The sequence below is a fragment of the Heteronotia binoei genome, chromosome 11 (genome assembly GCF_032191835.1).
Source record: "Heteronotia binoei isolate CCM8104 ecotype False Entrance Well chromosome 11, APGP_CSIRO_Hbin_v1, whole genome shotgun sequence".
Classification (NCBI taxonomy): domain Eukaryota; kingdom Metazoa; phylum Chordata; class Lepidosauria; order Squamata; family Gekkonidae; genus Heteronotia; species Heteronotia binoei.
In genome coordinates, this window is record NC_083233.1 from 77,425,875 (window position 1) to 77,452,070 (window position 26,196).

The window sequence follows — 26,196 nt, forward strand, 5'->3', positions numbered from 1 at the left end:
TCGGCTCAGTAGCTCTGCTGTGCAATTGAGAAAGCCTGGCAAAGCAAGTTCTGCCTCCTCCCGCCTTCCTCCCCAAGGGAGGAGCCTCAGCCAATGAAGAAAATAGAGGCTTGGCTCTGTAGCTCCTGTGCGATTGAGCAAGCCTGGCAAAGCAAGCTGTGATGCAGAAGGAAGCAAGAGGGAGGGAGAAGGATGCAAATGACAGCCAGTTGCCTGGGGGCCTGATTTGGCCCCTGGGCCGCATATCTGACAATCCTGGCCTAGAGCATCCCTGACAAGTGCTTGTCCAGTTGCTGCACAGAGATGTTCTGATTCAAGCTGTCCTGTTTGGTCTCTGAAGAAGTCAGTAGTAACTCACAAAAGCTCATCCCCTGCCACAAATTTTGTTAGTCTTTAAGTTGCTCCTGGACTCTGGCTCTTGGAGAGCCAGTTTGGTGGAGTGGTGAAGTGTGCTGACTCTTATCTGGGAGAACCGGGTTTGATTCCCCACGCCTCCACTTGCACCTGCTGGAATGGCCTTGGGTCAGCCATAGCTCTCACAGGAGTTGTCCTTGAAAGGGCAGCTGCTGTAAGAGCTCTCTCAGCCCCACCCACCTCACAGGGTGTCTGTTGTGGGGGAAGGAAATAAAGGAGATTGTGAGGAGAGCCATTTTGGTGTAGTGGTTAAGTGCGTAGACTCTTATCTGGGAGAACCGGGTTTGATTCTCCACTCCTCCACTTGCAGCTGCTGGCATGGCCTTGGGTCAGCCATAGCTCTGGCAGAGGTTGTCCTTGAAAGGGCAGCTGCTGTGAGAGCCCTCTCAGGCTCACCCACCTCAGAGGGTGTCTGTTGTGAGGGAGGAAGGGAAAAGAGATTGAAGGCCATTCTGAGACTCTGTCCTTGAAAGGGCAGCCGCTGTGAGAGCCCTCTCAGCCCCACCCACCTCACAGGGTGTCTGTTGTGGGGGAGGAAGGGAAAGGAGGTTGTGAGCCGCTCTGAGACCCTTCGGAGTGGAGGGCGGGATATAAATCCAATATCATCTTCTTCTTTTCTACTGCTGTCCTGTTGCAGGGAGACTAGTATTAAACTTCTCCTTGGCCTTTCATCTTCCTTTTGCCTCAGGGATGTGACAAGCACTCAACTAAGCCCTCTGGACCCAACAGAACACTGCAGCTGTGTTCCTCGTGGATTGTTCTTCACAGGGCTTTTTACGTCGCAGGAACTCTTCTGCATATTAGGCCACACCCCGTGATGTAGCCAATCCTCCAAGAGCTCACAGGGTTCTTATTACAGGGCCTACTGTAAGATCCAGGAGGCTTGGCTATATTAGGGGGTGTGGCCTAATATGCAAAGGATTCCCTGCTACAAAAAAAGCCCTGGTTCTTCCTGTATCCACAACTCAGCTCTGTGCAGCCAGTTTCTCTCCCTCCTTCCTCAAAGGGTGGTGAATGTTGTCTTCACAACAGCCCTTCAAGGTAGGCAAGGCTGAGTGGCTCCAAATTCCCTCGAGGAATTCACGGCAGAGCTCAGATTCTAACTGGCATCTTTGAGATCTCATCAGGCCCTCTAAGCAGTCTGCCCTGCTGGCTCCGTCTCTACCTGTCCCAGGTGCAGAAGCTCCTGAAGGGTCTTCCTCACGTCCGCCGGAGCTGCCTGTCGGAGAGACTGCTTGTCTTTCAGCTGGTTCAGATAGGTCAGGCTCCGCCGTCCACAGTCCCTGCAGGTTTCGGTCAGCTCTAGCAGAGGGAACATACCAGAAATGCCATTTGTGACACAGAAGTAAAAACCAAAAGCCAGTTTCGTATGTGGTGGACATGTCCGCTGATTTCTTCATTTTGGTTACAAGTTATAATGGAAATTTTTTATATTACGGGAGTAAGGATTCCATTATCCCCTAAAATTTGTCTCCTAAACGTTTGGGATGATTTTAGACTTCCTGAATTAAAGGAGGAGTCGATTTCTTTGTTGCTCAATGCGGCTGAGTATGCTACTGCATTACACGGGAGACAAAATTCAATTCCTTCATTGGTGGCCTGGTTAAGCAAATCAATCAATCAATCAATCATTTTATTTATATCCCGCCCTCCCCGCCGAAGCAGGCTCAGGGCGGCTAACAACATTAAATCAGTACATTAAGTTATACAATAATTGTTTAAAACAATAACTAGCTTAACAAATTTAATTAAAATTCTAAAATTAATAAAATTAAACATCCTGTTGCTATTTCAGCAGATGGTAAATTTACTTAGCAGTCTCTCTCTTTAATCGGTGAAGGCCATCCCAAGGAGGATGGTCTTGCAGGCGCTGGGAGTATTTTGTTTTGGACAAAATTACACATAATTCGCATTGAAGGCCAACTATTTCGCATTGAAGGCCAACTATTTTAGCGAAGCGGTCCCCTTTCCTGGATTATTTTTCTTGTGGGAGTTTTGGTTCAACTGCAAATAATACACTGGTCTGGCATGAATCTGTTTTTAATTCGATTATGCACTGTTTGTACTTGTGCTTCATTGGGATGCTTATTGGTGACTAGCTGACTTTGTTGGGTCATAATTTTGATTTATTTTTTTTTACTACGATCCTGAATGTTGATCTGTTTATTGAAATAAACTTGTTTTTATTTTTGAAAAAAACCAATTTAGCCTGCGTTCAGTTCTTAGAAGTTAGTTCTTAGAAGTTCTTTGGGGAGGGACGGTGGCTCAGTGGTAGAGCATCTGCTTGGGAAGCAGAAGGTCCCAGGTTCAATCCCTGGCATCTCCAAAAAAGGGTCCAGGCAAAGAGGTGTGAAAAACCTCAGCTTGAGACCCTGGAGAGCCGCTGCCAGTCTGAACATATGAACATATGAAGCTGCCTTATACTGAATCAGACCCTTGGTCCATCAAAGTCAGTATTGGGGAGGGACGGTGGCTCAGTGGTAGAGCATCTGCTTGGGAAGCAGAAGGTCCCAGGTTCAATCCCTGGCATCTCCAAAAAAAGGTCCAGGCAAATAGGTGTGAAAAACCTCAGCTTGAGACCCTGGAGAGCAGGAGAGGGACGGTGGCTCAGTGGTAGAGCATCTGCTTGGGAAGCAGAAGGTCCCAGGTTCAATCCCCGGCATCTCCAACTCAAAAGGGTCCAGGCAAAGAGGTGTGAAAAACCTCAGCTTGAGACCCTGGAGAGCCGCTGCCAGTCTGAACATATGAACATATGAAGCTGCCTTATACTGAATCAGACCCTTGGTCCATCAAAGTCAGTATTGGGGAGGGACGGTGGCTCAGTGGTAGAGCATCTGCTTGGGAAGCAGAAGGTCCCAGGTTCAATCCCTGGCATCTCCAAAAAAGGGTCCAGGCAAATAGGTGTGAAAAACCTCAGCTTGAGACCCTGGAGAGCAGGAGAGGGACGGTGGCTCAGTGGTAGAGCATCTGCTTGGGAAGCAGAAGGTCCCAGGTTCAATCCCCGGCATCTCCAACTCAAAAGGGTCCAGGCAAAGAGGTGTGAAAAACCTCAGCTTGAGACCCTGGAGAGCCAATAAAGGGGAGGGACGGTGGCTCAGTGGTAGAGCATCTGCTTGGTAAGCAGAAGGTCCCAGGTTCAATCCCCGGCATCTCCAACTAAAAAAGGGTCCAGGCAAATAGGTGTGAAAAACCTCAGCTTGAGACCCTGGAGAGCCAATAAAGGGGAGGGACGGTGGCTCAGTGGTAGAGCATCTGCTTGGGAAGCAGAAGGTCCCAGGTTCAATCCCCGGCATCTCCAACTAAAAAAGGGTCCAGGCAAAGAGGTGTGAAAAACCTCAGCTTGAGACCCTGGAGAGCCGCTGCCAGTCTGAACATATGAACATATGAAGCTGTCTTATACTGAATCAGACCCTTGGTCCATCAAAGTCAGTATTGGGGAGGGACGGTGGCTCAGTGGTAGAGCATCTGCTTGGGAAGCAGAAGGTCCCAGGTTCAATCCCTGGCATCTCCAAAAAAGGGTCCAGGCAAATAGGTGTGAAAAACCTCAGCTTGAGACCCTGGAGAGCAGGAGAGGGACGGTGGCTCAGTGGTAGAGCATCTGCTTGGGAAGCAGAAGGTCCCAGGTTCAATCCCCGGCATCTCCAACTCAAAAGGGTCCAGGCAAAGAGGTGTGAAAAACCTCAGCTTGAGACCCTGGAGAGCCAATAAAGGGGAGGGACGGTGGCTCAGTGGTAGAGCATCTGCTTGGTAAGCAGAAGGTCCCAGGTTCAATCCCTGGCATCTCCAACTAAAAAAGGGTCCACGCAAATAGGTGTGAAAAACATCAGCTTGAGCACCTGGAGAGCTGCTGCCAGTCGGAGTAGACAATACTGACTTTGATGGACCAAGGATCTGATTCAGTATAAGGCAGCTTCATATGTTCATATGTGCTTCATAGAAGCCACAGACTGAAACAGAATACAAGAATTGGGATGGGAAGAAGGATAGGCAAGCCTTGAAGGTCACGGACTGGGAGGAGGAGGGGGAGAGGAGGAAGAGGAGGAGGAGGAAGACAAAGAGTTGGATTTATACCTTGCCCTTCGCTGGGAGTCTCAGAGTAGCTTACAAATCTCCTTCCTTTCCCCTCCCCGCAACAGACACGATGTGAGGCAGGTGGGGCTGAGAGAGGTCCGAGAGAACTGCTCTTGAGAGAACTGTGACTGACCCAAGGTCACACCAGCAGCTGCACGTGGAGGAGGAGAGGGGAATCAAACCCGGTTCTCCCAGATTAGAGTCCGCTGCTCTTAACCACTACATCAAACTGGCAAAATGCAGCTCTAACTTGACTGAAAGTAAGCAGACACATACCCACCTGCCAAAAGCTCCCATAACAGCTGCGTAGACATGAGGCAAATGAGAAACTTTTAATAAGTGTGTGTGTTCTCGTTTCAGCGGGGACCAAACTTGTCAGTTTGATGTAGTGGTTAAGTGCGCGGACTCTTATCTGGGAGAACCAGGTTTGATTCCCCACTCCTCCACTTGCACCTCCTGGAGTGGCCTTGGGTCAGCCAGAGCTCTCTTATCTGGGAGAACCAGGTTTGATTCCCCACTCCTCCACTTGCACCTGCTGGAATGTTTTGGGTCAGCCAGAGCTCTCTTATCTGGGAGAACCAGGTTTGATTCCCCACTCCTCCACATGCACCTCCTGGAGTGGCCTTGGGTCAGCCAGAGCTCTCTTATCTGGGAGAACCAGGTTTGATTCCCCACTCCTCCACTTGCACCTGCTGGAATGGCCTTGGGTCAGCCAGAGTTCTCTTATCTGGGAGAACCAGGTTTGATTCCCCACTCCTCCACATGCACCTCCTGGAGTGGCCTTGGGTCAGCCAGAGCTCTCTTATCTGGGAGAACCAGGTTTGATTCCCCACTCCTCCACATGCACCTCCTGGAGTGGCCTTGGGTCAGCCAGAGCTCTCTTATCTGGGAGAACCAGGTTTGATTCCCCACTCCTCCACTTGCACCTGCTGGAATGGCCTTGGGTCAGCCAGAGCTCTGGCAGAGGTTGTCCTTGAAAGGGCAGCTGCTATGAGAGCCCTCTCCAGCCCCACCCACCTCACAGGGTGTCTGTTGTGGGGGAGGACGATAAAAGCGATTGTGAGCCGCTTTGAGACTCTGAGTGGAAGATGGGATATAAATCCAGTATCATCATCATCATCATCTTCTTAGAATCACAGAGTTGGAAGGGACCACAGAGACCATCTAGTCCAACCCCCTGCTCGGTGCATGATCAGCCTAGAGCATCCCTCACCAGGGTTTGTCCAGCCGCTGCTTAAAGACTGCCAGTGAGGGTGAGCTCACCGGCTCCCTCAGGAGCTGATTCCACTGTTCAGCTACTCTTATTGCAAAAAAAGTTCTTCTAATATCCAGCTGGCATCTTTCCACCCACAATTTAAACCCATTATTGCAAGAATCCTCCCTGTATCCAGCAGACAACGTGCATGTGTATTATTTAAGAAGATGATGACATTGGATTTATACCCCACTCTACACTCTGAATCTCAGAGCAGCTCACAATCTCCTTTACCTTCCTCCCCCCACAACAGATACCCTGTGAGATGAGTGGGGCTGAGAGAGCTCTCCCTGAAGCTGCCCTTTCAAGGACAACTCTGCAAGAGCTCTGGCTGACCTAAGGCCATTCCAGCAGTTGGAAGCGAAGGGGTGGGGAATCAAACCCGGTTCCCCCAGATAAGAGTCCACACACTTAACAGCTACACCAAACTGGCTCTCAGTTTTATCATCACTCCTATCACACCTTCTAACCGGACCTGGTTAAGACTAACTTATTTCTCACCATCTGTCTGTGCCACTCGGAGAGGTACTCACTGTCTGCATGGTCTGTGGGTGCCAGGTGCGAAGTGGCGCTGCCATTGACGATGGTGTCTGCAGTCAGATGGGCAAACTGGGCCAAAGCGCCCACCAGTCCAGAGACATCTGCGGCAACAAAATCAAGAGAACCCAGCAGAGACCTCAGGGTAACCAGCCTAATTCTAGCAGAGCCTTGAAGAGCTCCCCAAGAACACCGGAAGAACCCTTCTAACCCGATGCTTCGTAGGAAAATCTGTTAGCAGCCAGTTGCTACAATGCAAAAAATCTTTTAGGAACCGGCTACCGAAACGGGTTATAAAGGCCTTGCCTCTCCCTGCATGTCCTCCAACCCCCCTCCCCGCCCCCACTTCTGATGCTCACAGCACCCTCTGCTTACCTGTCATGTTGGCCAGGTAACGGCTGTGCCCGTCCTCCACGGTATTCACCGACTGCAGAGCGGCCTGGGCGCGGCTGATGAGGTAATCTGGCAGTTGAGCCAATCGGAGACAGCGAGAAAGAAAAGACTGATGAGAGAGACCCCCGCATCTCTCCTGCACCCTCGGCCACCTGGAAAGCTCTCTGTTCTGCCAGAAGAGTTCTGGTTTGGTTTGGTTTGCTGTTTTGCTTTGGGCTCCCCCCCACACATATTTTGCTCCCTTTAATGGCCACTTCTATATTATATCACTGTATCTCTGGCATAGTTCCCGGCACTTTAAAACAGATGGGAAATATGCCAGAGACAGAGCAATTAAAGATAGAATCGAGCACTAGAGGGAGAAAGATGTGTGCAAAAAAAGAAAAAAAAAGTCCAGAAGTGAGCAATGTTCCCTCTAAGTTGCAGAGTCTTGTGAGCAAAAATTCTGCTTTGAGAGCGACTGGCATGAAAGTGGTGAGCTCCAGCATGAATTATTGTGCTCTGGGCCCACCCTTCCTGAGCTAAGACAAAAATGTGTGAGCTGGAGGCAAAAAATCTGTGGAGCTAGCCCATGCTAACTCAGCTTAGAGGGAATGCTGCACACAAGCAACGAACATTAGTGGGGAAGAGCCCTGACTTGGTTTCAGGCTTCCTTTTAAGGTGCGTGCACACACGCCCACATGCACATACCCACACCTCAGTTTAGGAGGCAGAAGAGAGTCATCGGAATGGCTGAGCTCTTGACCTACCTGGCGAACTGGTGCAGCGGATGTGGAGGGGATCGTCCACCTTGGCGACGGCGTCCTGTATGATGTTCTCTGCCTCCTTCACCGTCCCTTGGAGGATGCTGAACTGGTCGTCCAGGAGCTTCTGCTGCAGGGCCTGTTCCTGGCTTTTCTGTTGGAGGGACCCAAAATGTTGCAGGGAACACGCTGGCTCTCCCATGCTGGGCTTTCTGAGCTAGTTTGAGGACGGGGAAGCTTCGAACCCGCCGTGCGCCCGTACTCCCGCCCCTTTTGCAAACTTTGTAACAGATGCCAAATAATGCACTTTTGTTCCATTTTCCAATGCGCTTTAATAATCTTTGGCAAGTGGATGTTACCATTCCACACCATAAAATCCAGCTGCAAAGTGCACTGAAAGGAGATTAAAAGTGCATTATTTAGTGTGTGTGGGATCACCTTGTGGGGACATGAAGCCCTCTGATTAAATTCATACATCTAACTCAAAATTTCATACTAGTTTCATTCAAAAAAATTCCAGGGGAGGAGAGGCCTCTGACTAAATGATTACATATTTATTTGATTGACTGACGTGCATTTTTACACTGCCCTTCCTTCGAGGAGATATACCCAGGTGGGCAGCCGTGTTGGTCTGAAGAAGCAGAATATCACATTCTCTGAGTGCAGGCAGGCAGGAGTCCAAAGCCAGTCCAAGGTCAAAGTCCAGGAAGTCAAGCAGGAGCCAAGTCACCAATGCAGAATCACAAACCGGAATCAGAAGCCAGTGTCCAAAAGCCAAAAGGTCAGGGTGCCAAGGAAATCAAGCAGGTCAGGATCAGGAAGGAGCGTGGATGCAAGCCAGAGAATAGACTTGTTGCTTCCAGGTTACCAGGTCCTGGGTGGGAGCTATATGGGAGTCTCAATCAGCCTGCTCCCTGGGTGGCAGTGACTCTGCTAGAACTCAGGGCTGAGAGATCTGAAGCATCGGCATGCCTCGTGTCTTTGCTCTGAAAGTTCTTTCCGGAGCCTGCTTCGAACTCTTGAGATGGGAGGAGGAGAGCTTGGAGGAGATTGATCGTCAACAGCTGACACTGGTGGCTGGAGAGTGATTGATGGGCCAGCTGCTGTTTGTTCAGCTGAGGAACTGGCTGGCAACTCTCCCAGGTCTGTTAACCCTTCCAGCTCCTCCTCGTCAGGGCTCATGACACAGAACAAAGTTTGAGACAAAAATGGGTGAGCCGGAGGCTAAAAAACTACGAGCTAGCTGACACAAACTCAGTTTAGAGGGAACACTGCTCACAGTGATGATCTCATTCACTTAGTCTGTCCTTCCTGTTTGCATCTATTAAAACATTTTCACGATGTTGCATGCTGATTTGCTGTTCAACCTCTGCCTTATGTGTATGGACTGGTCAATGCCATTTCATTGTATCTGAGGAAGTGTGGGGGCGTGCAAAAGCTTATACCTTGAGTAAAAATTTGTTGGTCTTAAAGGTGTCCCTGGACTCTAACTTGGTTCTTCCTCCAAGGAGTCAGAGTGACATATATGGTCCACCTCTCCTCCATTTTATCCTCCCATGAGGTCAGAGGCTGAGAGAGAGAGAGAGAAGGATGGGCCCAAAGTCACTGGGGCAAGCATCAAGGCAAACCAGGATTTGAACCCAGGTCTTCCTTCCAGCTCCTCCTCGTGACGGCTCATGACACAGAACAAAGTTTGAGTACAGTTTGGTGAAGTGGTTAAGTGTGCGGACTCTTATCTGGGAGAACCGGGTTTGATTCCCCACTCCTCCACTTGCACCTGCTGGCATGGCCTTGGGTCAGCCATAGCTCTGGCAGAGGTTGTCCTTGAAAGGGCAGCTGCTGTGAGAGCCCTCTCCAGCCCCACCCACCTCACAGGGTGTCTGTTGTGGGGGGGGGAAGATAAAGGAGATTGTGAGCCGCTCTGAGACTCTTCGGAGTGGAGGGCGGGATATAAATCCAATATCTTCATCTGCCTTACAGGGTGTCTGTTGTGGGGGAGGAAGGTAAAGGAGATTGTGAGCCGCTCTGAGACTCTTCGGAGTGGAGGGCGGGATATAAATCCAATATCTTCTTCTTCTGCTCCAGCACTTGAACAGATAACCACCCAGGCTGGGTATTCCATTTTGAGAATCTTATATGAAGAAGAAGATATTGGATTTATATCCCTCCCTCCACTCCGAATCTCAGAGTGGCTCACAATCTCCTTTCCCTTCCTCCCCCACAACAGACACCCTGTGAGGTGGGTGGGGCTGAGAGGGCTCTCACAGCAGCTGCCCTTTCAAGGACAACCTCTGCAAGAGCTATGGCTGACCCAAGGCCATTCCAGCAGCTGCAAGTGGGGGAGTGGGGAATCAAACCCGATTCTCCCAGATAAGAGTCCACACACTTAACCACTACACCAAATTGGCTCTCTATATGAACAGATGGAGCTGCGACTGTAGGTCGCTCAGTACCATCTCCTTTAACCAGAAGCAACCCTTTTAGTTTCTCAGGCGCAGAAAATCTTTCTGACCACCTGCTCTCAAGGACTGAGCCAATCCAAACGGGACGCTCAGCATGTCAAATTGACAGAACTAGAAAAAACAAAAGTCAAGTCACTCAGCAAGCTCCCTGGATTTTAACGTAGGTCTCCCCAGTCCTAATTCAACATTAATTGTAGCCGTCTCTGCATAACTACATAGTAGCTGTCTCTGCATAACTTGCCAAATGTTCATGCTTTTCCACGCACCAAGGAACTCAAGATCTTGCAAGCCACCCCAATGGCCAGAGACCTCAGTTCCTGCTATTAACCAAGACAGTCCCTCAAGTTACCCACTTCACGCAGATCCTGTGAAATACCTTATCTGTGAGCTTGCCCTGCAGCTCCTGGACTTCCTTGGCCCGCCTCTCCACTTCCTGGTTGAAAAGGAGCTCCTTTTCTTGGATCAGGCCCTTGGCTGAGATGAGCTCACACTCCTTTTCGCTGACCGACTTCCGCAGTGCTTCCTTCTCGGCCTGGAGGGCTTCCAGCTGGGAGTTGAGGTCTGAACCAACCTGCAAGAAGCAGGGGAGGGAGAAAGTTCTACTTAATGCTTCATCATGGACTCCAACTTTGGCCTACCTTTATCGCATTCCAAAGCACTCGTGCAGCAAAGGTCCCTGAGTGGCTGTTAGCTGCAAGGTATAGAGGGAACACTCTGTCTGGGGCAGTGACAAGTCTTCTTGGTGCTTGGGGAGGCAATGAGGGGAGGGCTTCTGGAGTTCTGGACCTGCTGGTGGAGCTCCTGATGGCACCTGGGTTTTTTGGCCACTGTGGGACACAGAGTGTTGAACTGAAGGGCTACTAGCCTGATTCAACATGCTTCTCTTATGTTCTTATTCTGGGGCAATGATGCTCTGTATTCTTGGTACTTGCAGGGGCAAGTGTGGGAGGGCTTCTGGAGTTCTGGCCTTGATGGTGGACCTCCTGATGGCCCCTGGGTTTTGGCCACTGTGTGACCCCGAGTGTTGGACTGGATGGGCCATTGGCCTGTTCCAACATGGCTTCTCTTATGTTCTTATGTTCACTTTCCCTGCCACCATAAATAGGGCTGGGTCAAGGTATTGGGCAGCCCCCAAAAAGCCAAACCTCTTCCTTGGGGGCCTCCCATCTAAGTCCTAAGGAGGGCTGACCCTGTTTAGCTGCCGAGATCCGATGAGATGGGAGTTATCCTGGGCCAAGTAAGGGCAGACTAACAGAGGTTGTTTGCCCTCACCTGCCTCTGCGTAGCAGCCTTCAACTTCCAAGGTGGTCTTTTATTCAAGTAGACAAGAACATCACTATCCAATGTATATATTTTAGCTGTATTGACATACTCAAATAAGGATATTAGCTATTTATCTCATTATGTATACTATACCTATCTTCCACTACTTTTTAATGTATTTTCTTCTAATGGCAAACTATATGTATGTTACATGTTAAAAGGTAAACTAGTTGGATGGCAAAACTTTGTAATGCCCTCATTTTCACCCAAGCAAAACCACTGTGCAAACACAAAATGAACATAAGAACATAAGAGAAGCCATGTTGGATCAGGCCAATGGCCCATCAAGTCCAACACTCTGTGTCACACAGTGGCAAAAAATGTTATATACACACATACACTGTGGCTAATAGCCACTGATGGACCTGTGCTCCATATTTTTATCTAAACCCCTCTTGAAGGTGGCTATACTTGTGGCCGCCACCACCTCCTGTGGCAGTGAATTCCACATGTTAATCACCCTTTGGGTGAAGAAGTACTTCCTTTTATCCGTTTTAACCTGTCTGCTCAGCAATTTCATCGAATGCCCACGAGTTCTTGTATTGTGAGAAAGGGAGAAAAGTACTTCTTTCTCTACTTTCTCCATTCCATGCATTATCTTGTAAACCTCTATGAATCAACAATAATAAAGTGTCCAAATAATTTATAAAGATACCCCAAATACATAGGAGGTATATTTCATGGGGGGATGGATTCCACAATAATTTGCAAGAAGATTCCAGGGAGAATGCTTCCCCTGGAAATTCAATCACAATCCATTTCACAAAATGTGGTTGATCCAGCAAAGCAGAGAAATAACGAGGTCCGCACACATTGCTGGTATGAAACGAATTTTACTTTGGCACCAAAGCAGAACTTAGCCGGCCATGGGCCTCCAAAATGACTAAGTTAAAGTTATTTTCATACAGACCGTTTTTATTCATACAGGCGCTGGCTTATCTCACTCAATATTCTCCACCCTCCTGTCTCCATGCGTTATCAGCTCCAGCAAGAAACTTCTCTGAGGTCTCTTTGTTATCTAATACACATCCAGAGGCCTCAGTGAGGTCACTGTCTCGAATCTATTTTACAACCTCGAATCCACACCCACTTGAGGTCGTGTACTTCTAACACTGCATCAGACATTCTCTTTTTTGAAGGCATAAGCATGCTTTTATTCATTATTATAGGGGTATTCATTAATTATTCAGGGATCCCCCTTCACCAGTTTCCCAAAATAAAGGCCCCAAAGGTACAAAGTTCCTTCCTTTACGTGCTTGTCGACTTGATATACCGCGTTTCGCAAACAAGCTTCATCCAAGAGCCATCCTGTAAACTCACTACAATGACGTCAAACAAAGACATATTCAGTTTCCACAAGGCACAAGCACCTGACATCATTGTAGGAGAGCCAGTTTGGTCTAGTGGTTAAGTACGCAGACTCTTATCTGGGAGAACCGGGTTTGATTCCCCACTCCTCCACTTGCACCTGCTGGAATGGCCTTGGGTCAGCCATAGCTATTGCAGGACTTGTCCTTGAAAGGGCAGCTGCTGTGAGAGCCCTCTCAGCCTCACCCACCTCACAGGGTGACTGTTGTGGGGGGGGGAGAAGATAAAGGAGATTGTAAGCCGCTCTGAGACTGGTTCAGAGAGAAGGGCGGGGTATAAATCTGCAGTCGTCGTCTTAGTGAGTTTACAGGATGGCTGTTGCATAAAGCTTGTTTGCAAAACATGGTGAATCAAGTCGACAAACACGTAAAGGAAGGAACTTCGTACCTTTGGAGCCTGTATTTTGGGAGACTGGATCAACCGCATTTTGTGAAATGGACCGTGACTGAATTCCCAGGGGAAGCATTTTGAATGGACCTTTTTGCATTCTCCATGGAATCTTCTTGAAAATCATTGTGGAATCCATCCCCTCATGAAATATACTTCCTGTGTATTTGGGGTATCTTTATAAATTATTTGGACACTTTATTCTGTTATCGTTGATTCATTTTGTGTTTGCACAGTGGTTTTGCTTTGATCTATTTACTGTATAGCCACTCTGTTTCCTCTCATTTTGACCCAGGCTTATATAACAGAGTGACTGACGGACATTCTCACATTTTGACATATTACTGTTTTATTGCTTTCGCATACTCATGCTCCCCAGATCAAAAGTTTGCTCAATTTGTTAATTTTACTATTCTGTCATTGGATCTTAAATTTGTACCATTTTGCATTCTAAACCACTGCCTACCAGCTCTACGTAGCTCTGCTCACTGTACCTGATCCCCTCGTCCGAAGAAGTGTGCTTGGAGTGCACGAAAGCTTACATTCTGAATAAAACTTTGATGGTCTTAAAGGTGCCACTTTACTCCTACTTTGTTCTACTGCTTCGGACCAACACAGCTGCCCACTTATTCAAGTAGTACCCAGGGCCGACCCTGTGTGGCTTCCAAGATCCAAGGAAAACGGGCTAGCCCATCCACATCACCTACTCCCTTTAAAAAAAAAACTGGAGACACCAAGGATCCCAGGTGACCCGGGGGGAGTTCCAGGACACCGGCTTCTCCGCCAGGCTCTCTGTGCCTACCTGTTTGGACTGGCTGAGAGACTGCTGGAGGTGAGCCAGCTCCTCTTTCTTGGCTTCCAGGTCGCGCTTCACCTGCTCCATCTGCAAGGACTGGTCTTCGAGCTGCACAGAGACCCCCCAAAAGAACCTTTATCTTCATTTCATATTTATTGTCTACTGCTAGACAAGTCGTAGCCGCAAAATGGAGAGACAAAGAAGATAGAAGAAGATGAAGAAGAAGATATTGGATTTATATCCCGCCCTCCACTCCGAAGAGTCTCAGAGCGGCTCACAATCTCCTTTACCTTCCTCCCCCACAACAGACACCCTGTGAGGTGGGTGGGGCTGGAGAGGGCTCTCACAGCAGCTGCCCTTTCAAGGACAACCTCTGCCAGGACTATGGCTGACCCAAGGCCATGCCAGCAGGTGCAAGTGGAGGAGTGGGGAATCAAACCCGGTTCTCCCAGATAAGAGTCCGCACACTTAACCACTACACCAAACTGGCTCTCCAGTTTATTCAGAACCTCCTACAATCCAACAATGGCAAAATAAACTCTGGGAATCTTTTGTGTATGGCAAGATCTCAAATAATGCCTTAAGGCCAAATCTATGAACTTAGCAACAGAAATTTCAAGCTCTTTGGCACCCCGCGCAGTGGAGTACCTGACAAATCATAATGTCATTCCAAAAATGCTTACTATCGAGATTTGCTTAACTTCTAATGTTTTGATACGCACCTTTGTATTTATTTTAGTAAACCAGACCTTTTCATTCATTCTTATGTATTACTGTAATGAAGATACTCTGGTGTATATGGTTATTTGTTTTTTTCGTTGAAATGACTTCTTTATTTTGCTATCCCTTTTGTTGTAACCCTTATTGATTTCAATAAAGTTTGATTTATGTAAAAAGGTCAAGGTAGCCCCCTGTGCAAGCACCAGTCATTTCCGACTCTGCGGTGACGTTGCTTTCACAATGTTTTCATGGCAGACTTTTTACGGGTGGTTTGCCATTGCCTTCCCCAGTCATCTACACTTTCCCCCCAGCAAGCTGGCGACTCCTTTTACCGACCTCGGAAGGACGGAAGGCTGAGTCAACCTCGAGCCGGCTACCTGAACCAGCTTTCGCTGGGATCGAACTCAGGTCATTTCCTTAATTTATGTGCCCCCCCCCCCCCCAAAAAAAAGAAAGACACTCTTAAAGAAACACAAGCAAAGGGCACACGAACACATGAAGCTGCCCTATACTGAATCCAACCCTTTGTCAAGGGTGGCCAAACTGGCTTAAGGTAAGAGCCACACAGAATAAATGCCAGATGTCTGAGAGCCACAAGACATGAACGTCAGATGTTTGAGAGCTGCAAGGAAGGAAAGAAGGAAGGAAGATGGGGGAGGGCAGAGAGGTGGAAAGAAAGCAACTTTCAATGCATTCTCCAAGATGCTGGATGACTTGGCTTGGAGAAGTGGTTTAAAGAGACAAATGCCTTTTCCAAGCTGGCCTGTGGGATGCTTGGGGCTTTAAGAGCCACATGTGGCTCCCGAGCCACAGTTTGGCCACCCCTGCCCTTTGTCCATCAAGGTCAACATCATCTACTCAGGCTGGCAGCAGCTCCCTTTCTCAGGTGGGAGGTCTTCTACAATCCAATCCATACTGGAAATGCATGCCAAGCAGATGCTCTGCCACGGAGCTACAGCCCCACTTCCTGGCTCTCCAGGGTCTCAGGAGGAGGTCTTTCTCATCACTTCCTGCCTGGTCCTTTTATAAATGGAGATGCCGGGGACTGAACCTGCGACCTTCTGCATACCAAGCAGATGCTCTGCCATGGAGCTACAACCCCACTTCCTGGCTCTCCAGGGTCTCAGGAGGAGGTCTTTCTCATCACTTCCTGCCTGGTCCTTTTATAATTGGAGACGCCGGGGACTGAACCTGTGACCTTCTGCATGCCAAGCAGATGCTCTGCCACGGAGCTACAGCCCCACTTCCTGGCTCTCCAGGGTCTCAGGAGGAGGTCTTTCTCATCACTTTCTGCCTGGTCCTTTTATAACTGGAGACGCCAGGGACTGAACCTGTGACCTTCTGCATGCCAAGCAGATGCTCTGCCACGGAGCTACAGCCCCACTTCCTGGCTCTCCAGGGTCTCAGGAGGAGGTCTTTCTCATCACTTTCTGCCTGGTCCTTTTATAACTGGAGACGCCAGGGACTGAACCTGTGACCTTCTGCATGCCAAGCAGATGCTCTGCCACGGAGCTACAGCCCCACTTCCTGGCTCTCCAGGGTCTCAGGAGGAGGTCTTTCTCATCACTTCCTGCCTGGTCCTTTTATAACTGGAGACGCCGGGGACTGAACCTGTGACCTTCTGCATGCCAAGCAGATGCTCTGTCACAGAGCTACAGCCCTACTTCCTGGCTCTCCAGGGTCTCAGGAGGAGGTCTTTCTCATCACTTTCTGCCTGGTCCTTTTATAACTGGAGACGCCGGGGACTGAACCTGTGACCTTCTGCATGCCAAGCAGATGCTCTGCCACGGAGCTACAGCCCCACTTCCTGGCTCTCCAGGGTCTCAGGAGGAGGTCTTTCTCATCACTTTCTGCCTGGTCCTTTTATAACTGGAGACGCCAGGGACTGAACCTGTGACCTTCTGCATGCCAAGCAGATGCTCTGCCACGGAGCTACAACCCCACTTCCTGGCTCTCCAGGGTCTCAGGAGGAGGTCTTTCTCATCACTTTCTGCCTGGTCCTTTTATAACTGGAGATGCCAGGGACTGAACCTGTGACCTTCTGCATGCCAAGCAGATGCTCTGCCACGGAGCTACAACCCCACTTCCTGGCTCTCCAGGGTCTCAGGAGGAGGTCTTTCTCATCACTTTCTGCCTGGTCCTTTTATAACTGGAGACGCCAGGGACTGAACCTGCGACCTTCTGCATGCCAAGCAGATGCTCTGCCACAGAGCCACAGCCCTTCCCAAAAGGATCAGCTCCTTTTCCAGCTATGGGCTGTTGGGCATTTTAAAAGGGAAAGGCCGCTAACGAAACACACACACACACACAAAAACATGGGCTCTTCTTAACCAACATGGAGGTCTTCTATCTTGTCAGATGTGGACAGCCGCTCTCCCAGGTTTGCTAAGCTATGGAACTCACTGCCACAAGATGCCTCTGAGCGGGGTCTGATCCAACAAGACAACTCTTCTCTTCTGGCTTACAAGCCTGGCATAAGGAGCTATGCAGCGAAGGAAGGGTTTGAAGACGGGGTCCACTGGATCCAAACCCTTTAGCCACACAGCATCAGGCCCGTACAGAGCCCCACCTTATTTGCATCAAGGATGCTTTAAGCCAACCTTCCTCTGGGCCAGAGTGGCCCGTCAAAACAGGCTCTACCTACAGACTCAGGAAGGGGATGCAATGACAGGATACGCCAGTTTGGGCCTGGGAGGAACAGGAAGTGGTCCAGGAGGCCCTGGGGGCTTCAGAAGTTCCAAGAGCAGAAGACGCACCTTCATTTCCGACTCCCGTCTCACTTGCTCCATCTGGAAGGCTAGCTGCTCCTTCACCCGGGCCACTTCCCCTTGGCTTTGCTGGGTGACCGTCAGCTGCTTGGCTGTGTCTGCATTCTGGGAATTAAGGGGGAGGGGAGGGGGGAGTCACAGACACCTCTTGGACAGTGCCCATGTCATCAACAAGAAGAGCATACCCAGCCCTTATCTTCACCCCCTGGTACCAATCCAAATCCCTGGCTTTTGAAAATGCTTCCGTGCCCCCCTCCTTTTATTATTTCTTTTGCACATCAGAGGCTATGCCATCACCCGCTCTAACCTGAAGTATCACGTGTGCTGGCCCAAAGGACGCCTGACTTGCCTTGACAAGGGGCAGGGTCTTCTCAGCCTTGGCCCCAACCTGGTGGAATCAGCTCCCCATGGAGATTTGGGGCCCTGCCGGATTTACCACCATTCTGTAAGGCCTGCAAGACGGAGCCATTCCACCGGGCTTTTGGTTGAGGCAAGCGGTTGTCCTTATCCTACCGCTTATACCATCTATTTGTCCACCCCTACGATAATTTCCCATCTGGATTATTATATTCGGGCTGATATTTATGTCTTAATCTGCAAAATGTGCCCACACCGCCTATGTTTAGGTTATATTTTAGCTTGTTCTTGTTTTTCAACTGTTTATTGTCGGATTTTAACGGTTTAAAATTTAACTGCAATTTTATTGTTGGATTTTAACAGTTTTTATTATATCTGCGATCCGCCCGGAGCCCATTATGGCAGGGGTGGCCAACGGTAGCTCTCCAGATGTGTTTTTGCCTACAACTCCCAGCCATTGGCCACGCTGGCTGGGGCTGATGGGAGTTGTAGGCAAAAACACATCTGGAGAGCTACCATTGGCCACCCCTGCATTATGGGAAAGGGCGGGAGTATAAATATACCAAAATAAATGAAACAAAAAATAAAAAAGATATCTTCCCACAAAGCAACGTTGTTCCCTCCATGGCAGAATTAGCCCAGAAGATGAGTAGCTGCTCGTACAGCACTGACAGAAACTTGGAAGGGAAACTGCCTTTTACTGGGAAGAGCCCCCGACTGCTTCTGGGAAGCGTTCAGGGCCAGGGAGTTCCCTCTTCTGCAAGGAAGGGATTCTCACATGAATGGCCAAAATGGAACCGCCTGGAAACCCCCTTCCCCTGTAGAGGCAGGAGAGGCCTTACCTTCCTCAAGAGCTCCGCATGGGTGTTGATCAGCTCATTGTGCTTCTCTTTCAGCTTGGTGTAGCGGAGTTCTGTGGCGCTGGCCTTCTCTGGCACAGGAAAGACAATGGTCAGACCCTAGCGGTTTTTCCCTAGCAGTGGAACCGATGCTCCCGAGAGAGGCTGGGCAACACACAGTCTCAAGGAGAACATCTCAACAGCCGCTGGGTTTAAGATTCCTATTTGCCCACTTACGATGGGACACCTCATGCCAATTGTAAGCCCTGCCCACCGATGTTCAGCCATTCAGTTGTCAGAAACTGGGGCCAAAGGGGAAGGGTGATCGTCCTGGGGAGAAAACTATAAAGAAAAAAAGAGCTTGGGTGCTAAACAGGAAGTTCTCACCATAAAGCTCCTGACAATTCCTAGAGCTACCCAGAAGTGGAAAGGATATTTCTAGCAGTCACCAGAAACTCTATGGTAATCTTACCACAGAGCTCCTGGCAATTGCTAGAGCTACCCTTGTCACTTTCAGGTAGCTCTAGGAATCTCCAAGGACTCTACAATCAGAACTTCCTTTAAGTACCTGGCCTCTCCAAACTCCACTCCCAAATCTTCAGTATTTTGCCAACCTGGTTCTGACAACCCCCGGGCCTTTTTTTTGTGTGTGTGCAGGAACGCAGTTCCGGATGGCTTGGCATCAGAGGGTGTGGCCTAATATGCAAATAAGTTGCTACTGGGCTTTTCCTACAACCCCCCTGTGCAAAACAGCCCCGCGCAAAACAAAGGTGACATCAGGGGGTGTGGCCTAATATGCAAATGAGTTCCTGCTGGGCCTTTCCTACATAAACAGCCCCGGACAACCCTAACCCACCCACCCATCCCCCGCAATCCCCTGCCAGTTGCTGCACTGAACGCCGTGGCCTCTTTTTGCTGTTAAAAGACAAAGTCTGCGGACGGACGCCCAGGAAGAGTGGCTGGATCCCTCCCGTGGCCCCAGAACGCCACCTACTTTCCGCCTCCAGGCAGAGGCTCCTGCTCTTGTCGTTGTCGAGCTTGGCTTTCTGCAGCCTCTCCAGCTCGTCCCGGAGCTGCTCGTTGTCCACGAGGGCCTTCTGCTTCTGCTTCCGCTGCTCCTCCACCTCCGCCTCCAGGCTGTTGATCTGAGCCTTCAGCTGCGTGATGTACCTCTGAGCCTGTTGAAAGGGCACACACAGAAGTGGGAGAGGGTGCGTTTTCCTACGATAATGGAGCAAAGCATTGTGGGGAATCCTCCTCCGTTATTCCCACTTTTGAAAGAAGTGGCGGCAGCTCATGCCCCTCCTTCTGCTCCAAGCTCCACCCACCTGACCTGCCCACCCAAGATTCCCCTAGTCAATGAAGACTAGAAGCTTGGGTTTGAAGACAATGAATACAGAGATTCTCGGGGAGCTGGAGTTCACACCCCATACCACCTTCTGCCCTCCTTCTTCCCTGGTCTTACCTCAAGTTTGATCTTCTCCAGCTCTCCTCGAAGCAGATCAATCTCTTTCTTTAAATTCTCTATTTGGAGATCCCTGTAAAGTAAAAGATTTTTTAAAAAATAGGTGGTTCAAGGCTTAACTGCTCAAAGAAAACTGGCACATGTTGCGATGGAAAAGAGCACAATCAGCTCAAAGTTACCAAGGCAGATCTTATCTTTGCTGTGAATTCACTAGGCAGTGAGCCCCTCGCTCACTGCTCCAGTGCCCCAACCATTGAGACAGGGGCAGCACTACCACTAGCCTACCCGAGAGGGTTGTTGGTAAGGGTACTGAAATGAAAGACTGTGCTTTCTGTGAACACTCAAAAGTGCTGTAAGAACGTCAGAGAAGCCATGTTGGATCAGGCCAGTGACCCATCCAGTCCAACACTCTGTGTCACATAAGAACATAAGAGAAGCCATGTTGGACCAGGCCAATGGCCCATCCAATTCAACACTCTGTGTCACATAAGAACATAAGAGAAGCCATGTTGGATCAGGCCAATGGCCCATCCAGTCCAACACTCTGTGTCACATAAGAACATAAGAGAAGCCATGTTGGATCAGGCCAATGGCCCATCCAGTCCAACACTCTGTGTCACATAAGAACATAAGAGAAGCCATGTTGGATCAGGCCAATGGCCCATCCAATTCAACACTCTGTGTCACATAAGAACATAAGAGAAGCCATGTTGGACCAGGCCAATGGCCCATCCAGTCCAACACTCTGAGTCACATAAGAACATAAGAGAAGCCATGTTGGATCAGGCCAATGGCCCATCCAGTCCAACACTCTGTGTCACATAAGAACATAAGAGAAGCCATGTTGGATCAGGCCAATGGCCCATCCAGTCCAACACTCTGTGTCACATAAGAACATAAGAGAAGCCATGTTGGATCAGGCCAATGGCCCATCCAGTCCAACACTCTGTGTCACATAAGAACATAAGAGAAGCCATGTTGGATCAGGCCAATGGCCCATCCAGTCCAACACTCTGTGTCACATAAGAACATAAGAGAAGCCATGTTGGATCAGGCCAGTGGCCCATCCAGTCCAACACTCTGTGTCACATAAGAACATAAGAGAAGCCATGTTGGATCAGGCCAATGTCCCATCCAGTCCAACACTCTGAGTCACATAAGAACATAAGAGAAGCCATGTTGGATCAGGCCAATGGCCCATCCAGTCCAACACTCTGTGTCACATAAGAACATAAGAGAAGCCATGTTGGATCAGGCCAATGACCCATCCAGTCCAACACTCTGAGTCACATAAGAACATAAGAGAAGCCATGTTGGATCAGGCCAATGGCCATCCAGTCCAACACTCTGTGTCACATAAGAACATAAGAGAAGCCATCTTAGATCAGGCCAATGGCCCATCCAGTCCAACACTCTGAGTCACATAAGAACATAAGAGAAGCCATGTTGGATCAGGCCAGTGGCCCATCCAGTCCAACACTCTGTGTCACATAAGAACATAAGAGAAGCCATGTTGGATCAGGCCAATGGCCCATCCAGTCCAACACTCTGAGTCACATAAGAACATAAGAGAAGAGGTTTCCGGTAATGGCATGGCGCTAACAGATGTGTTTGTTGGAGCTCCGGCTCTGCAGCGTCTGTGCTGGTCTTTTGGGGGGGGGGGGGGTCCTTCAGCTGGTAAGAATTTGGTGGTGCCCCTGTTGGAGGGGCACTCATGCGGAGGAGTGCTGGGTGCTCTGTGCTGGTTTTTCTGAGCATAGAGCCCGTTCAACATACTACTTCAAGCCCGGATAGACCAGACGCCTTAATGGCGAATTAGCTGTGACCACCGGAGAAGGGGAGTAGGCGAAGCGGCATTTGGAGGACAGAATAAATGGTAAAGAAGGGGGGAAAAAAGTATATCTGACCCTAAACTGGAGACATAAACGAAGGAAAGCACTTACTAAGTGAGTTGTTTTGCCCCTACTTTCGAGTGGAGTCCGAAGCTGGGGGGAAAGAGACTTGGTTTGGCGAATGCACAAAGGCGGAAAGCGGAGGAGTGGTGGAGGACTACCTTGGCAGCAACGGCGGAGGTTGGCAGTCGTAGACTGGCTGTGATTGTAAAAGTTTGTGAAGAGCACTGAGACAGAGGAGGTGAAGAAGGGGGGAAAAGAGGAAAGAAGCAGGAGATTTCTGATGATTTAGGGGGAGCCTTCATGAACTTCTTTTCCTCTCCCTTTTCCCATATGCTCGTGCATGGTGATTTTCTTAAAGAGACAGGGAGCTAAATAAAGGCTCAATGGTGGTTATAATTTACAGGGTGGAAAGAAAGTCACTGGACCTTTGAAATGAGTTGAACCTGAAGATGGGAGACTTTTGATGTTAGTATAGAGTTTCCAGGAATGCAAGGGCGGAGGTGAGGTGGAGAGGCTGGAATTCCGTTGGCAGAGATGTGGAAGAACAGGAATGGATTTACTGAACTGGCTTTTTGAACTGGTAGCAGAAGAGAGGAGCAGAGATTGAGATTAAGAAGAGGAAGAAAAGGGAGAAGAAGAAGAGGAAGACAGAAGGATAAGCAGTTGGGAAACATTAAGGATTCAAAAGAGACAGTTAACAAATAATGAATGGATTGAATAATTAACTATTGTTAATTTGATTACTGCTGATTTTCTATATGATTTTCTATATGTAATGAGTTAATGTGAACGTTCGGGTGAAGGGTGTTTGGTGGTAAAGAATAGTAATTTAAGGATATAAAAACCAACTGGCATGTGAGAGTGTTAAAGGAAGGTGATGTATGAATTCTGAGTGAAGTAAGGCGAAATAGTAGTATATGAATTGGAACTGGGGTGTCAGTAAGACTTTGGACAATAGAAAAATGAGTATGACATACAAGTAAGACAAAACAGATAGGTTAGTCCCACTATTGGCAACTTTAAAACTGATGGAGGTAATGTCCTCACAGGAAGTTATAGAGGAATTGCAGAATTCTATGCAATTGTATTTCATGAATGCATTGAGTCAGGTGCAGGCAAATTTGACAGAACAATTAGATGGAGTAAATAAGAAATTAGATGGCCTGCAAAAGCAACTGACGGAGGTAAAGGAAGAGATTCATGGCGTGACACAATCTAAAAAATATGTGGAAGGAAAGGTGGAAGTAGTGAATAAAAAGTCTGAGGAGATTGAAAAAGTTCAAAAATACGAAGGGGACAGATTAGTGAGAATAGAAACGGCGCAGGTAGTGCATATTTCAGGAATGCAGAATATTCCAGAGGATAGGTATGATGATATAAAGGAGGTGATAGTAGAGATCTTGACACCAGTTCTTGGTATGAAGAAAAAGGAATTGGAGAAAGATATAGAATATGGCTATAGAGCTTGCCTTATTTATTTCAAGGAACACCTCCTGCTGAGAGAGGTTTATATAAGGTGTATTAGGAGGAAAATGAAGGAATTGGTCTGCCAGACGATGAGAGACAAATCATTAAAGTTATATCGTTGGCATATTACACCAATAAAACTGAAGAAAGTGTACTCCAAAATTGCTGGTTGCTTTGTTGCAGAGAAACAAATTGATACCATGCAATTCATAAACAAAATAAGATGATTTGAAATGCCAATTTTTTTTCTTCTTTTTTGGACCACAGTGTAGAAAAAAGAAAGTTTTTTTTTCGTTAGTTCTAGACTTAGCTGAGGTAGATACTCTGATGGAGATATTAAGAGAAGAAATTAACAAATAGACAAATAGAAGGAAAATGGAACTTATTGTATGAAAGTGTATTCCAAACTTGCTGGGGGGTTTTTTGTTGTTGTTGCAGGGAATTAAATTGATACTATGTAATTTATAAACAAAGTAAGGTGATTTGAAATGCCAAATGTTCTTTTGGATCACAGTGTAGAAGAAAGAAAGTATTTTTGGTTGGTTCTAGACTGAGCTGAGGCAGACACTCTGATGGAGATATTAAGAGAAGAAATTAACAAATAGACAAATAGATGGTTATGGGGGAAAGATAGTAAGAATATAGTGTAAAAAGGGGTTAACTGCAGAATGTATGATTTGGGTTAGGTTAGAACAAAGGATTTGTACTGTATTGATATAAGTATATAATGCATCCCGCAGTCTACATCCCTAAGTTTATGTTTTGTATGTGTGTGTGTGTGTATATATATATATATATTGTTGTTGATGTTGTTAAATGTAATAAAAAGTTAACCCCCCCTCAAAAAAAAGAACATAAGAGAAGCCATGTTGGATCAGGCCAATGGCCCATCCAGTCCAACACTCTGTGCCACACAGTGGCCCAAAAAACCCAGCCATTAAGAGGTCCACCAGTGGGGCCAGGACACTAGAAGTTCTCACACTGTTGCCCTCCCACAGCACCAAGAATACAGAGCATCACTGCTCCAGACATAAGAACACAAGAGAAACCATGTTGGATCAGGCCAGTGGCCCATCCAGTCCAACACTCTGTGTCACATAAGAACATAAGAGAAGCTATGTTGGATCAGGCCAATGGCCCATCCAGTCCAACACTCTGAGTCACATAAGAACATAAGAGAAGCCATGTTGGATCAGGCCAATGGTCCATCCAGTCCAACACTCTGTGTCGCATAAGAGAAGCCGTGTTGGATCAGGCCAATGGCCCATCCAGTCCAACACTCTGAGTCACAGAAGAACACAAGAGAAGCCATGTTGGATCAGGCCAATGGCCCATCCAGTCCAACACTATGAGTCACATAAGAACATAAGAGAAGCCATGTTGGATCAGGCCAATGGCCCATCCAGTCCAGCACTCTGTGTCACATAAGAACATAAGAGAAGCCATGTTGGATCAGGCCAATGGCCCATCTAGTCCAACACTCTGTGTCACATAAGAACATAAGAGAAGCCGTGCTGGATCAGGCCAATGGCCCATCCAGTCCAACATTCTGTGTCACATAAGAGAAGCCATGCTGGATCAGGCCAATGGCCCATCCAGTTTAACACTCTGTGTCACACAGTGGCCAAAAAACCCTCAGATGCCCTCAGGAGGTCCACCAGCAGGCCAGAACTCCAGAAGCCCTCCCACTGGTGCTCCTCAAGCACCAAGAATACAGATCATCACTGCCCCAGACATAAGATATCACTGCTTCATATATAAAATGCTAAGCTTTATTATTCAGACATTGGCTAAAAAGCTTGGTGTCCATCAATAACATTTTGACTGATCGATTTAAGCTATTTCTCTGCTGCCTCTTCAGATTGCTACCTGAGGAGCCTTGCAATTTAAAAAACTGCAACGTTAAAACAGGCAGCAAAAAAACTGCCCAGAAAACAAAAGCAGGCTATTTAAAAAGCCGATAAGATAAAGCCCCTAATGAAACGTCTGGATAAAAACAGATGTGCTTTACTCTGGCACCAGAAAGAAAATTATGTACAAAAGAAAGTAAGAGGTCTGACCTGTCATCTCTGATGCCATTCGGAGGGCCAAAAGTCTGCTCAAATATATCACAAACGACCTACAAAAAGATGGGAGAAAAATGTATATATCACAGAGCAGAACATATGAACATACGAAGCTGCCTTATAGTGAATGAGACCCTGAGTCCATCAAAGTCAGTCTTGTCCACTCAGACTGGCAGCGGCTCTCTAGGGTCTCAAGCTGAGGTTTTTCACGCCTACTCGTCTGGACCCTTTTTAGTTGGAGATGCCGGGGATTGAACCTGGGACCTTCTGCTTTCCAAGCAGATGCTCTATCACTGTGCCACCATCCCTGCCCAAGTCAGTATTGTCTAGTCACACTGGCGGTGGCTCTCCAGGGTCTCAAGCTGAGGTTTTTCACACCTACTTGCCTGGACCCTTTTTAGTTGGAGATGCCAGGGACTGAACCTGGGACCTTCTGCTTTCCAAGCAGATGCTCTACCACTGAGCCACCATCCCTCCCCAAGTCAGTATTGTCTAGTCAGACTGGAAGCGGCTCTCCAGGGTCTCAAGCTGAGGTTTTTCATGCCTATTTGCCTGAGCCCTTTTTAGTTGGAGATGCCGGGGATTGAACTTGGGACCTTCTGCTTCCCAAGCAGATGCCCTGCCACTGAGCCACCGTCCCTCTCCTGAATGAACTCTTACACAGCTGCTCCAAATTCTCTAAAGGTGGAAGAAGCCCTTAAACTTGCACAGATCCTCTTCTGCTGGGGCTGCGCTACTTTGGCAGGCTGCAAGCGTAGGTGGGAGACAACTCGCGACACGAAACGCTGCTTGGAATCCTGCCGAGAGGATGGGGCAGCAACCGTTTCGGTTCAGAGCTATTTGTGTGACTGACACCAATGGCTCCCATTG

At 48.3% G+C, this 26,196-nt stretch overlaps 1 protein-coding gene across 1 annotated transcript in view; it reads right to left on the reverse strand.

Moving 5' to 3' along the window:
* The window catches only part of HIP1R (huntingtin interacting protein 1 related), a 121,837-nt gene that overhangs the window by 19,199 nt on the left and 76,442 nt on the right, over positions 1–26,196 (reverse strand). The window contains exons 12-22 of the mRNA XM_060250135.1: positions 25,321–25,379; positions 19,899–19,971; positions 19,428–19,611; positions 18,437–18,525; positions 17,226–17,342; positions 13,756–13,857; positions 10,252–10,446; positions 7,420–7,567; positions 6,653–6,739; positions 6,274–6,381; positions 1,580–1,716 (exon numbers count right to left, since the gene is read on the reverse strand). Of these exons, the coding sequence (XP_060106118.1) occupies positions 1,580–1,716; positions 6,274–6,381; positions 6,653–6,739; positions 7,420–7,567; positions 10,252–10,446; positions 13,756–13,857; positions 17,226–17,342; positions 18,437–18,525; positions 19,428–19,611; positions 19,899–19,971; positions 25,321–25,379 (1,299 nt within the window). The remainder of the gene's footprint in view (positions 1–1,579; positions 1,717–6,273; positions 6,382–6,652; positions 6,740–7,419; positions 7,568–10,251; positions 10,447–13,755; positions 13,858–17,225; positions 17,343–18,436; positions 18,526–19,427; positions 19,612–19,898; positions 19,972–25,320; positions 25,380–26,196) is intronic.